Below are 14645 nucleotides of genomic sequence, written 5' to 3'. Positions count from 1 at the left end.
CATAATTTTGGCAGCCATAAAATCAAAACAAATGTAGGTAATTGTATAAAAGTTGTAACATATGGTACAGTTTACATAGAATCTAATTTATTGTATAAAAATTGTAAGTTTGTATAACATAATGCTTTGACATTCTTTGAAAAGAAATTATTTCTAAATATTCCCTTAGTACCTACACGAATGACTTCTTTATTCGAGTATTTGTCAGATTAGGCCATGTTCTGTAATGTGTATGGGCTGATGTTTAATTGTCACAATATCTGGGGACCACTATTGGCATCTGTGCTAGGATCCAGGGATGCTACTTGGTCTGCAATACATGACAGCCTTACAGAATGAAAAACCATCCCATCCAAAACGTCAATGGCATCCCCATTCAGAATAACAAACAAAAACAAAAAACTCAAAACCAAAAAAAAATCTTTAACAGGGTATACATTCATAAACCCCATCATTCATCAACCAATGGAAGCTTAGCGGGAGTGGAGAGGATGTCTCCTCTGGTGGGACTTGTCTTACTTCCACTCCTCCGTTAAAGTAGATTTTCTTAGTTACATTTATTTTTAAACCTAATCTAAACGTGAAATGTTAAATCTTTAAACAAGAAGTACACAAATTTTTTTTTTTGCTTTTTACTTTGTCTTTAAAATAAATCACAAAAAGTGAAATACTGTCACTTACTTGAGGTCGTCCAGCTCTACCAATCATCTGTAGAATATCTGTTTCACTGTACTCCTCAAACACTCCTCCAGAATAATGCATTGTAGATTTTATAACTACTAGGTGGGCAGGCAAATTCACTCCCATAGCTAAGGTACTGGTGGTAACTGCATTAGATTAAGGAATATCACTTTTAAGTCATATAACTTCACTGTTTCAGGCAAACATTTTCTTATAAAAGATATACTTATAAATGTAATAAAAATGCATATATATAGGAAATTTAGAATAAAAAGAGTAAAAAGAACATTACAATGCAAAATAACACATCTTAAAACCAAAAAACTATTAAATTCTTGCTTTTTAAACTGTACTGTGTTCAGTAAGACGATAAAGAACTAAAACTGCCAAAGAGCTTACTGTAGCATGTAGTTATATAATTTTACATTCTCGGAAGAAAAGCAGAAACAAGTCAGAATATCTGAGCTTTTTCTTTTTTTCTTTTAAAACATTTTCCAAAAGAACTTATCCACAAAAATGTATTTTACTTACAAAGAACTGGTAGGTCTCCAACAGCAAAAGCTCCTTCAACTACTTTTCTATCTGACAGCTCCATACCAGCATGGTGATAAGCAACACCATATATTAAGGTATCTATAAAAGAAATACATAATTTGTTATGTATTGTTAATATTTCATCAGTAATTGGTTCCTTTTGTCTATAGCTGCAAATACTATTCAAAAATTATCTCTAAACCTACCTCTCAGCTTCGCATCTCTTATGGAATGTGCACACTTTTGTAGCCTGTTTTAAAAAACAATTGTTGAGAGTTATTCCCACCGACATCAAAACACGGCTAGTGCAGTAGTTAGTTACCTTGAAGCTGACGTGTTTTCACAGTATCATTTTTTGAAAACCATCTTTAAGAAGCAGAGAATATGTAACTTTCATACTAAGTCCCTAATTTTACAACTCAGGAAAAAAAGGCAAATAACCCACTTTAAAAATGGTCAGAGGACCTGAATAGACTTTTGTTTCCAAAGATGACATCCAAAGGGACAACAGTACAAGAAAAGGTGATCAGTATCGCTAATCATTAGGGAAATGAAAGTCAAAACCACAATGAGATATTACCTCACACCCGTGAGAATGGCTATTATCAAAAAGACAACAAATAACAAGTGTTGGTAAGGATGTGGAGAAAAGGGAATGCTCATGCACTGCTGATGGGACTGTAAATTAATACAGCCACTACGCAAAACAGTACGGAGATTCTGCAAGTTTAGAAACCTTAGTAACGGAATCTGGGGTTGATGGGCAAAAAGAAATCTTATGGGAGCTGCTACAATATGACTGGTTAAAGGTAAACTGACATAAGCAGCAGTCTCCCTCCCTAGTCTACACCAACTCAAAACATCATCCCATTCCTTTTCACTTATGCTTTTCTCAGGGAAGGAAGCAAAGGTAGAACATACCAATGAGACTGTATTTAACCGCTTATTGTTCCTAGTAAAGGACTGACTGTGATACATAATAAATACTCTCCAGAGTATAGAACAGAGGTGCATAGAAAGAAATCTATGCTATTGTTACCTTATTAGCATTAACTTCACTTTTTCCCCTTCTGTCTACTTTCTAGACCTCATGTACTTCTTTGGCTATAAGCTGTTTTGGTTTATCTTTCTCTCTCTGGCTCTGTACTGTTAATGTTATTATTTAATCACGATTTGTTGATGTGTGTTATAAAAGCACTATTGTATATGCTGCATCACAGAGATTTTTTCTTATGGCAGTAACTAAGGGGATCAAGTTAAATCCTTTAAGTGGAAGCAAAATTATGAAAATACAGAGTGTGGGCAGGTGAGTACACAGGCAGTTCTTTAATGAACTAAATGACCAGAGGTCCATCTTTTTGGTGGATAGAAATTCAAAGGATGTCAAAAAAACTAAAGTGGTATCCTCTAGGTTTAGCACACATCTCTGGCTGAAAAGTAACCAGAGACGCAGCCACAGGGTAGACTGTAACTGGAAACACAATCTGATCCAAGGTGAAGAGAAGCACATCTCTCCCACACAAAACTCATCGGAAAAATCAGCATCTGCTCAGGGCCACATGTAATCAGCCAGTCCAGTTTGAGCTTGAGGTCTACTACCAGATACATTTACTGATTCCCAAAACTTGTTATTAATAATAAGCTACTATTAGTGGTAAGCATATGCTGGCATTCTGCTGAGACTTGCTGAGACTGAGTGGTAAATAAGATGACGTGAGTCCTTCTTTCCTCAAAAAGTTTACAATCTAATGAATAGAACAGATATTAAGATAACAATTAAACAAGAGTATTTATTATAATTATAGTAAGTGCTATGAAATAAATATCCAGGGTGCTTATAAGAGCAAATAAAGAGAAACGAGGAATCATGGAAAACTTCCTAAGAAACTGATATTAAAGGTGAGACTTGAAGGACGAAGAAGAGGTAAAAAAAACATTCTGGGCAAAGAAAATATGACACAGGAAAGCCCTGTGTAGGGTACCAGCTTGGTGTACTCACAGAACAGAGAGGGCAATACGACCTACGCGTAGGGAGCAAAGGAGAAGTGTGGTTAGGTGAGTCTGGAGAATTAGGTAAATGTCACATTGCACAGGATATTGCAGGCCATATTAATTATTTAGGATTTTATCCTAATGACAATAAGAAACTGGCTTTAGGCAGGAAAATGACATATTTAGATTTGTAATTTTAAACAATCACTCTGTTATGTATATAACAGATTAAACTGGGAGATGAGTGTGTTTGTGGTCATTAGATAAAAGGCAGTAGATGAACAGTGACTTTATCTAGGGAGGTGGCGGTGCTGATGGAGACAAAATAATATATTTGAGATATATTTAGAAGTAAGAAGAGACAGGACGTAGTAACTGATTGCCTATGGGGAACAAGGTGAAGGAGATGTCAGTGATAGGTTTCTGCCATGAGCAACTTGGGAGAAGATGTATAACTAAGATGGGGAACACTGGAGGAGGAGCTGGTTTGAGAGAAAGAACCAAGATTCTCTTTTGGACATACTGAGTTTGAGATGCCCACAGATATACAACTGGAGGTATCAGTTAGGCTGATGGACTGTAGACCTGGAGCTCAGAATGGAGGTCTGTTTTGGAGCTATAAATTTGGAAATTCATAGACATATATAAATATGTGTGTACATATATTCTTTGAACCCATGTGATAATCAGCCATGAATACCTGGGAGTGTGGAATTAGAAAGAATGAACCTTGAGTAGAACTTCTGGAGTGTTAACATTTAAGAATCAGGTAGAAGAGGTATAAAAGAACTAAGGATAAGCAGAAAGCAAAGTAGGAAGAAACATGGTAGAGGATGATCACAGAAACCCAGAGTCCAGAATTTTTAAATAAGGTGGGAGAAGTCAAATTTGTTAGAGGCTCCTGAGAGATCCATTCGCAAGATCAGCTTTATGAAAAGATTACAATATACACTGTTTTGAAAATGGGTTAAAATATGAAGACAGCAATATGAACAATCTTTCACACCTGGCTATGAAACAAAGAAGACAAGATTATAATTGCACTAAGATTCATTGTCTTACTTAATCCTCCAAATTGCCACTATCCTTATTTTACAGATGCAGAAACTGAGGCTTGGAGAGGTCAAGTAACTCGAAAAGGTCAACCCAGTTTTTTCATCTCATCTAGGTGATCCCTAAAAGTCTTTCAACCTCCAAGAGAAAATTTAAAAATATACCTCTGTTTCTGTTCCACAGTCATAATAAATTTAGCGTCTTTCACAAGAACAGAAGCAGCCTGTTGCACACCTTTCCTTGTTGCACAAAACTAAAAATGAATGAATAATTTTTGTATTAATTGTATTCAAAACTGAACATTACACTGAAAAATAAGCACAACAATCCATACCACAAGTGTAGGTTTCTGATCAGAGTATGTTTGTATAACACTGGCAATTTTGTAGTTGAGGGTTAAATCAAACTTAAATTCAGTTTGGTTATTACTGCAGGGAAATCCAAGGACCACTTTCCGAAGTTTCACCGGTCTATGTCTCTCATCCATTTTCAGACACACAGCAGATCTTTCACCATCTGAAAGCCATTCTGCAATCTTTAAATAACGGAAACACACACATTAGACGTTTTTTCTAGTAAAGTTTTATGGCTAAAAAAAACCCGCCCAATTACAGACCATTTTAAAGTCAGAGTATAAGAATATTTAATCAAGTAGTCTTTTCCAACATTACATATTCCAGTGACACCATTCTACTGACATATTGGTAAATGTTTTCAATAGTAGTGTTTCAAGATTATACCCACTTTCCACCATAGTAAACTTCCAATTAAGTATTATTATTATTTTGCTTTATTTTCCTCCTTAAGAGTCCAAAGTAAAATTACAGCTAACTCCGGCAGAGAGTTCAATTTCTCACTGACACTAACTTCTCTGCTGTGTTTCAGAGCTGTGCCCAAGTATGGCTGACACTTTTTTTGCGTTATCCTGAATACTAGCTGAAGAGTAGCAACGTAATGACTGGCTTAGATTGGCAAGGTTGACAATTTTTTTAAACAAAGAACAAATAAACACTTGAGAGATGGCAGCACCAAAAGCACATTTCAGACTCAATGCTAGTTAATTTCTGGAACTGCGGTGAGCAATCCTTAACTTCACATACCCTGGTTAGCATCAGGCTTCATGCCCTGCTACAAAACTGACTGTTGCTTTGACAGGAAGATGGATTAATGAGTTTCTAGTTGCATAGGAAAGAAATATTGAAACATTTTCAAGGCTCTCATAGGTAGGGATGAGCTCACACAAGAATTTATAGTCCAAGATGAAAAGAAGGCCAAGACTGAATGCCTTAATTTAGAGGAAAACTGAGGAAGAGGACTTGTAGAAAGACACAGAGCGCATTCATAGAAGTAGTGATTATCACAAGAGGAAGTGAGTTTCAAGAGTTACAGGGGATTGATATTTAATAATTGCTTACACATCAATAAGAAAAGTTTAGTATCCCAGTGTGAAAAAGGGTAAAGGCCTTGGCAATTTATAAAAAAAAAAACTTAAAGTAGGTGATAAATATATTAAAAATATTTACTTTAGTAGTAATCAAAGCAGCACAAAATTTTAAATGAAGGTACCATTTTAAACAGCAAATTTGAGAACTGTTTAAAAGTAATTATAACAATAATAATTTCATTGTTATTTATCCGGAATTAGAATACAGAGAAATGGCTGATAGTAGAAGTATAAATGAATATAACATTTATTGAAAGCACTGTGTCCTTAGAGTTTTACATACCCTTTGACTCAGTAATTTTACTTTACAAGACCATCCTAATAATCATGATGTTTTCAAAGATATATTAATTTCAGCACTATTTGCAATAGCAAAAAATGGAAATAATCTTCCATCATTAAGGTATTAGATAAATAAATTATAATAAAACCACAAAAATTATATTGAAGAATGTTTAATAACATGGAAGCATTTGTAGCTAACAAGCAAGTCATAAAAGAATGAGTGTATAATGACTCCGTCAATATATCTAGAAGGACAAATGCTGAGTTTTTATGGTTTATATGTACTTTAAAATTTTCTCTATTATTCTTGAATATGAACAATATAAGTTGTCATTTTACAAACAAAAATGATTAATTGTGCTAAATTAAAGATAAAGGCAAAATTTTCCATTTAATTAGACAATCTAGTAGCTTTTGTGAAAACAACTGCTAAGAATTAGCAGGGAAAAAAGTCATATTACAGTAGGCTGAGAAGTAAACAGGAGTTAGAAAGAATGGTGAGATTGTACTATTTTTCAAGTCTGCCAAAAAATTGAAGAAAAAAGTTAGAACATATATCTGTTACAGAAAGTATAATACTGTACAATTACTTCTTGACATGTCCATGTACCCTATTAACCATGAGTCCTCTGCAAGATCAGGGTCTGTATGTTTTGCACCGATCATTAGTGCTTACCACAATTCCAGGCACACAGACTTGGGGGAGGTGATTGCAATCATCTAATTATTGTCATTCTCCAGCATACTTTGCTAGACAACTAGAGACAGCTGGTTACAACAACCAGAACATATTATTACTCAAGTTATTATGAGGTGTCTAAAACCCATGAAACCAAGACCTTTAGATACTATCAAACAACAGACTTGTAGCAAAAATATTACACTAAACCTGATCAACTAAACTTTATAGCCTTAATATTGCCATATCTATGAGATCTAACCATAACTTTCCACAACATACTTTCCTATTACACTAGTTAGGTGATTTACAGGAAAAAAATTACTTTTCTCTGAGATTAAAATGATTAAATATTTCACTAAGTCATAAAAAATCTGCTAGACTAAAATTCTGACTTACATCCTCAGTATTTGGAATTGTTGCAGATACAGCTACAAATCTCATTGGAATAATACTGCTGGTATTTTCTACACTATGAGATAAAAACTGCACAGTTTTCATTCTGCTGACTACAACTTCAAGAGTTGGTCCACGATTTTCATCTTTTATAACATGTACCTGAGAAAAAATTAAGGAAGAACCATTAGCTATAAAAATAAAAATCTATCTAGTCAATTAAAATGTGCAGTAATATTAACATTCTTCCCTAACAAAATAAGCACTTTCCACTTGAAGGGATAAAGCAAACACAGAGTTTAGTTTAAAATGTCTTCTTTCTGTCTACTCAAATCATGTCTTAAAGTCTATCTCTGAAAGTGAATAATGTGTTCACTACCTCATCAATGAGAAACAATCGAACCAGTTGGACCAAAGAGTTGTCTCTCCATTTTCTAGTCATGCTATCCCATTTTTCCTAGGGGAAAAAAAAGTGGTTTAATTATATTATTAAGATGTCGATAAAAATTTTAACATGTTACAAATGATAGGCAATATTTTAGTTGATGTCTTAAAAGTCATCCCAAGAAAGACTTAAAGATTTTAAAACTTTCAAAGGATTTTGCTAGTCTTGTGTTTAAAAAACTGAACCCCCATTTATTTTTAGCTTTAACCAAAAATACTCAAAATTATAGTCTAATTATCTTTTTTAAGCCCTATCAAGTTCCTCCCTCTACAACACAAAGTATTTGGGTAAAAATACATGAAGTAAGTATGATTACAAGTATCCACAATAACGAATTACCTCTTCATATCTTTTGCCTATTTACGCCATTTGGTTGTCTCTTACTTTTTGATTTGTAAGTATTCCTTATCTACCCTGATACTAGTACTTTTTGTTTGTTTCACACTGCAAATATATTCTTCTACTTTACATTTTCTTGCAACTTTTTTTCTTGGTGAAGAGAAAGAGGTATTTTCTAATAAACCAAGGAAATAATCAAGTATAAATAACACCTACGGGAGTTGTCATAATAATGTGGGCATGCTGAATCTCAAAGAGGTCATCCATTACTGTATCTCCAGTGAGTTCTTTACAATTCAGTCCTATTGGTCCAAATTTTTCTTTCCAGTCATCAAAACGCTGACTACACAGGGCTTTTATTGGTGCCACTACAATCATATAAGATATTTATCTTGAATGTCAGTGCAATTTAAAATTATTTTTACAAACAGTTAATAAACTAGGATAAAAATACACATTTAGATGCTGCCTAATGTTTATAAATTAAAAGTTAACAATATAAACAAATTATTTAGAACTGTAAAGGTAATCACCAAACAGAAATAAAAATAGAAAAAGAAGTGATTCCTCAGGGAACTGAAACTAACAGTGAAGAAAGGTAGTCCAGGAAATTATTGCCCTTGTGATCACTGATTTCTGTTTTTAACCATGTGCATAAAATTACTTACATAAACAAAAAAAAATTAAATATATATCTAAAAAAGAAGAACAGAGGTTCTTACGGAAATTTCTAGAATTAGAAAATATTTGATTCTATTTGTTAATCTTTCTGCTTCTTTCAAAAATAAACATGGAAAGGCCGAATTCTCAATTCCAATACTATTTTTATTTACAAATTTGGGAAAATACATTTTGAATTTAATGTAACAGATAAGGTCAAGTGTGATATATCTTTATTTAAAAAATATGGCAAACCAAATAATAATTCCTATATCTTGAATTTGAATTTATTTTTTACTTTTGACTCTGTAGTTTCTCATTATTAAAATTAATTATAACTCATATAAATACTTACTGTAAACAATTTTAATATTCGACCATGGCAATGGTACTTCCATTAGCAATCTTGTTATAGCAAGTTCAAACACTACAGTTTTTCCAGAACCAGTTGGAGCACAAATCACAAAATTCCTATCTGTATAAAGAAGCTAAAACATAAAATTTAATCATGCAATATATAGAATTTCATTCACATTTTCAATTTGTTAGAAAATATGCCTTAGGAAGACTCAATGGAGTAACAGTTCATATATCTTCACCTCTAAACTTATAAAAATTGTAAGTTTGCCTTAGATCCACCATCCTCAAAAAATAATGCTATTAATAATTTATCCTCTTGTTCATCAAAGTAATAGGCTAGACCTAAAAGAAAATAATTTCAGTAGCTTCCAGAGAAATTTTTAGAAGTCTAATAAATATAAACAACCTACCTAAGAAAATTACATGCATTCATTTAGCAAACACTTTGAGCTCCTATATTTTACTGGTCAACTGAGTGTGATACTAGAGACATAAAAATGAATGTGATCTAGTCCCTGCTCTTAGAGAGCATACAATCTAGTCAGAAAACGCAGATAAGTAAATAATTAAACAAAATACTTACATCATCAAAGGCTTTGGACTGTATATAGTTGAAATATGGAAATTCTTTGAAAATGTGTCTAAATTTCGCCGCTTAGAATAACATTAAGGAGTCAAATATTTCCAGAATTTTAAAAATTGGTTACTTTTAATTTAAAAATTAAATTAATATTGACTTTGACAATATTTAATGATGAGGTTTTAATGCTTCCTATTTTGGCATCAAAAGAAAGGAATTAACAGATATAGAGGAAGGGACCAAGATGGAAACAAAGGAGGCTCCTAAACTTCGATCCTACCATGGATCCACTGGATATATAGCTACACGTGGAGAGAAATTCCCAAACTAGCTGAATGATTCCTTTACACCAGGAGTATGAGAAAATACCTGCATCAAAATAGGTAGGAAAGGCTGAGACAGTTCTTCCCATAAATCCCACCCCTGGTGCATCACCATACAATTGGTGGAATTGAGGAAACTCCTAACTCCTAGCTTCTCCCTGAGGAGCAAAGGCTTTGGACCACACATCTAGTGCCCCATTTAAGGCTCCCACCCAAGGGAAAAGCATTCAGCTCTGTAAGCCACCAGGGCTTACATTTACAAGCAAAGTAAAGAAGCAGCTTTTAAATGGTCACAGGAACATCCCATCCCACAGGAACAACCTCGCAGGTATATATCCAGGCTCAGTGCACAGGAAGCAGGCCAAAATGTCCATCTTCAGTTTCTCCCTGAAAGGGATTTAACTCCATACTTTCTCAGCTGCTGCCTGAGGTTCCGGTTTCTAATCAGCCTACATCTAGGTGCTGATTGCAATCCTCCCCTTTGACACTGATATATTTTGGCATACCCTTAACTTCTGAAAGCCACTAAGAGCAAAGACAATCACAAAGGTTTGACAGGCAACCAGGAGCCTGGGCCAGGTTGACTGACAAGGTTCATTTCTTATACAAGATCAGTATCTCAAGATGGGGAGGTAGATGTTTTATCTAATGTGCAGAAACCAACACAGAGAGTCAAGGAAAATGAAGAAACGGGAATATGCTCCATACAAAACAACAAGATAAATCTCCAGAAACTGAACTTAATGAAACAGAGACAAGTGATTTACCTGATAGAGAGTTCAAAGTAACACATAAAGATGCTCATCAAGGTCAGGAAGGCAATGCATGAACAAAGTGAGAATTTCTACAGTCATAGAAAATATTAAAAAGTACTAAACAGAAATCATAGAGCTGAAAATTTCAATAGAAGGGTTCAATAGCAGACAGATCAACTGGAAGAAAGGATCAGTGAACTCAGAGACAAGGCAATGGAATTAATGCAATCACAGGAGCAAAACAAAAGAGTGAGAAAGAGTGTAATTAGCTTAAGGGACTTCTGAGACACCATCGAGTGGACCAATATACACATTATAAGGGTCCCAGAGGGAAAAGAGAAAAGTGGGGTAGGGCTTATTTAAAGAAATAATGGCTGAAAACTACCCTAGGCTGGGGAAAGAAACAGACATCCAAATCCAGAAAGCCCCAAAATTACCAAAGAAGGTGATCTCAAGACAGTTATAATGAAACACACAGTAATTAAATTGTCAAAAGTTAAAGACAAAGAGAGAATCTTAAAAGCAGCAAGAGAAAAGCAACTTGTTACATACAAGGGAATCCCCATAAGACTATGAGTGCATATTTCAGCAAAAACCTTGCAGACCAGATTGTGGAATAATATATTCTGGGTACTGAAAGAAAAAACTGCCAACCAAGAATATTTTACCCAGAGAAGTTATCCTTCAGAATTGAAGGAGAGAAAGACTTTTTCAGACAAACAAAAACCAAAGGATTTCATCACCACTAGACCAGCTTTACAAGAAATGCTAAAGGAAAACTTCAAGCTGATATGAAAGGATGCTAATTAGTAAAAGGAAAACATCGAAGTACAAAACTCACTGATACAGATTCATATATTTAAATTCAGAATACTCCAATATTGTAATGGTGGTAGTTAATCACTTACAACTTAAGTATAAAGGTTAAAAGACGAAAGTAGTACATCTATAATAATTTATTAATGGATGCACAAAATAAAAAGATATAAATTGTGGCATCAAAAATACAAAATGTGAAGAAAGTGAGTGTAAAATTGTACAGCTTTTGTACGCATTCACAATTAAGTTATCTGCTTAAAAGAGACTGTTAAAAGTATAAGATTTTTCATGCAAGCCTCATGGTAACTACAAAGCAAAACTTTACAGTTGATACATAGAGATAAAGAGAAAGGATAAGAACATACCACTACAGAAAATCATCAAATCACAAAGAAAAGTAGCAAGAGAAGAAAGGAGCAACAGAGCTACAAAAAGTCAGAAAACAATAAAATGACAATGCTAAGTCCATACCTATCAATAAATACTTTAAGTGTAAATGGACTAAATTTTCTAATCAAAAGACATAAAGTAGCTGAATGGATTTATAAAAAAAGACAGAATTAAATTATTTGCTGCCTGCAAGAGACTCATTTCAGCTCCAAGGATAGGTTGAAAGTAAAGGGATGGGAAAAGATATTCTACACAAACGGAAATCAGAAGAAAGCAGAAGTAGCTCTACTTATATCAGACAAAATAGACAAAGTTAAAAACTGTATCTAGAAACAAAGAAGTCATTATGTAATGATAAAAGGGTCAATTAATCAGTAGGATATAGCAACTATAAATATTTATGTACCCAACACTGGAGCACCTAATATATAAAACAAATGTTAACAGATCTGAAAAGACAAATAGAGAGCAATAAATCATAGTAGGGAGCTTCAAGACCCCACTTTCAACAATGAATAGAACATCCAGAAATAAAATCAATAAGGAAACACTAAACTTAAACTATGATCTAACATATATATATATATACAGAGCATTTCTTCCAGCAGCAACAGAATACACATTCCTCTTAAGTGCACATGGAACATTCTCCAGGATAGATCATGTGTTAGGCCACAAAACAAGTCTTAATAAAGTTTTTAAAGAAGTGTTAAAAGAAAACTGAAATCATATCAAGCACCTTTTCTACCCACAAGAGTACGAAACTAAAGATCAATGAAAAGAGTAAAACTGGAAAGTTCATAAATATATGGAGATTAAACAACATGTTCCTGAGCAACCACTAGGATCAAAGAAAAAATCAAAAGGGAAATCAAGAACATATCTCGAGACAAGTGAAAATGGAAACACAACATACCGAAACTTATGGGATACAATAAAAGCAGTTCTAAAAGGGAACTTTATAGTGATAAATGCCTATATGAAGAAAAAAAGAAATATCACAAACAACCAAACTTTATACTCAAAGGACTGGAAAAGGAGGAACAAAATAAGCCCAAAGTTAGGAGAAGAAAGGAAATGACAAAGATCAGAGCAGAAATAAATAAAAGAGAGACCAGAAAAACAATAGAAAAGATCAATGAAACTAAGAGCTGTTTTTCTGAAAAGATAAACAAAATTGACCAACCTTTAGCTTAAATAACGAAGAAGAACATAGAGATGATTCATATAAAATCAGAGATGAAAGAGGAGAAAACACAACTAATAACATAGAGATACAAAGGATCGTAAGAGACTACTATGAACAATTATATGTCAAAAAAGTAGATAACCTAGAAGAAATGGAAAATTCCTAGAAATAAGAAACTACCAAGGCTGAATCATGAAGAAACAGAAAGTCTGAACAAATCAATCACTAAGTAAGGAGATTGAATCAGTAAATCAAAAATTTCTCAACAAAGTCCAGGACCAGATGACTTTACTGGTGAACTCTACCAAATATTTAAAGAAGAATTAATACCAATTCTTCTCAAACTCTTCCAAAAAATAAAAGAGGAGGGAATACCTCCAAACTCATTTTACAAAGCCAGCATTCCACTGATACCAAAGCCAGATAAGGACACCACAAGAAAAGAAAATTACAGGACAATATCCCTAATAAACACAGATGCAAAAATTATGAAATTTACTCCTGGGATAGAAGGATAGTTCAACATCCACAAGTCAATCAACATGATACACCACTTTAACAAAATGAAGGATAAATATCATATGATCACCTCAATAGATGCAGAAAAAGCATTTGACAAAATACAGCATCTTTTCAGGATTAAAAACTCTCAAGAAACTAGATTTAGAAGAAACATACTTTAACATAATAAAGACTATATATGACAAGCTTACAACTAACATTCATACTCAATGGTGAAAATCTGAAAGTTTTCCCCTTAAGATCAGAAACAAGACAAGGATGCCCATTCTTGTCCCTTCTATTCCACAAGGTATTAGATATCCTAGCCATGGCAATCAGATGAAAAATAAATAAAACAAAGGAATCCAAATTGGAAAGGAAAAGTATAACTGTTTCTATTTGCAGATGACATGAAATTATATATAGAAAACCCTAGAGAATCCACAAAAAAATTTGTTAAAACTAATAAATGAATTCAGTAAAGTTGCAGGATACAAAATCAACATACAAAAATAAGTTGTGTTTCTATATACCAACAACAAAATATCAGAAAGAGAAATGATGAAAACAATCCCATTAACAGTAGCATCAAAAAGAATACTCATGAATAAATTTAACCAAGGAGGTAAAAGATCCGTAAACTGAAAACTATAAGACACTGATGAAAGAAACTGAAGACACAAATAAACAAAAAGACATTCCATGTTCATGGATTCAGAGAATATTGCTGCAAGTCCACACTATCCTAAGTGATCTACAGATTCAACACCATCCCTATTCAAATTCCAATTGCATTTTTCACAGAAATAGAAAAAAACAACCCTAAAAATCATATGAAACCACACACACACAAATAGCCAAAGCAATCCTAAGAAAGAAGAACAAAGCTGGAGGTATCGCACTTCCTGGTTTCAAACTATTTACAAAGCTATGATAATCAAAACAGTATGGTATTGGCATTAAAAGCAGACATATATATCAATGGGAAAAAAACCATCCAGCCCAGAAATAAACTCATGCATATATTGTCAATTAATTTTCAACAAAGGAGCCAAGAAATGGCAAAGAATAATTTCTTCAATAAATGGTGATTGGAAAACTGGATATCTACCTGCAAAGGAATGAAACTGGACCCCTGTTATACCATACACAAAAATCAACTCAGAATGGTTTAAGGACTTAAATATGACTTGAATGATAAAACTCTGAGAGGAAAACAT

General features: G+C 33.5%; 1 protein-coding gene across 8 annotated transcripts in view; it reads right to left on the bottom strand.

Moving 5' to 3' along the window:
• The window catches only part of HFM1 (helicase for meiosis 1), an 80544-nt gene that overhangs the window by 46600 nt on the left and 19299 nt on the right, over positions 1-14645 (bottom strand). For 7 of the 8 annotated variants that reach the window (XM_072968235.1, XM_072968236.1, XM_072968237.1 and 4 more), the window contains 10 exons: positions 9452-9522; positions 8864-8996; positions 8065-8216; positions 7444-7521; positions 7068-7226; positions 4595-4795; positions 4425-4513; positions 1422-1465; positions 1213-1314; positions 682-827 (listed from right to left, as the gene is read on the bottom strand). In XM_072968235.1, coding sequence (XP_072824336.1) covers positions 682-827; positions 1213-1314; positions 1422-1465; positions 4425-4513; positions 4595-4795; positions 7068-7226; positions 7444-7521; positions 8065-8216; positions 8864-8996; positions 9452-9522 — 1175 coding nt within the window. The remainder of the gene's footprint in view (positions 1-681; positions 828-1212; positions 1315-1421; positions 1466-4424; positions 4514-4594; positions 4796-7067; positions 7227-7443; positions 7522-8064; positions 8217-8863; positions 8997-9451; positions 9523-14645) is intronic. The other variant, XM_072968238.1, reaches the window with a different exon arrangement.

This window comes from Vicugna pacos, chromosome 9 (assembly GCF_048564905.1).
Source record: "Vicugna pacos chromosome 9, VicPac4, whole genome shotgun sequence".
Classification (NCBI taxonomy): Eukaryota; Metazoa; Chordata; class Mammalia; order Artiodactyla; family Camelidae; genus Vicugna; species Vicugna pacos.
This window is presented reverse-complemented; position numbering and strand designations above follow the sequence as displayed.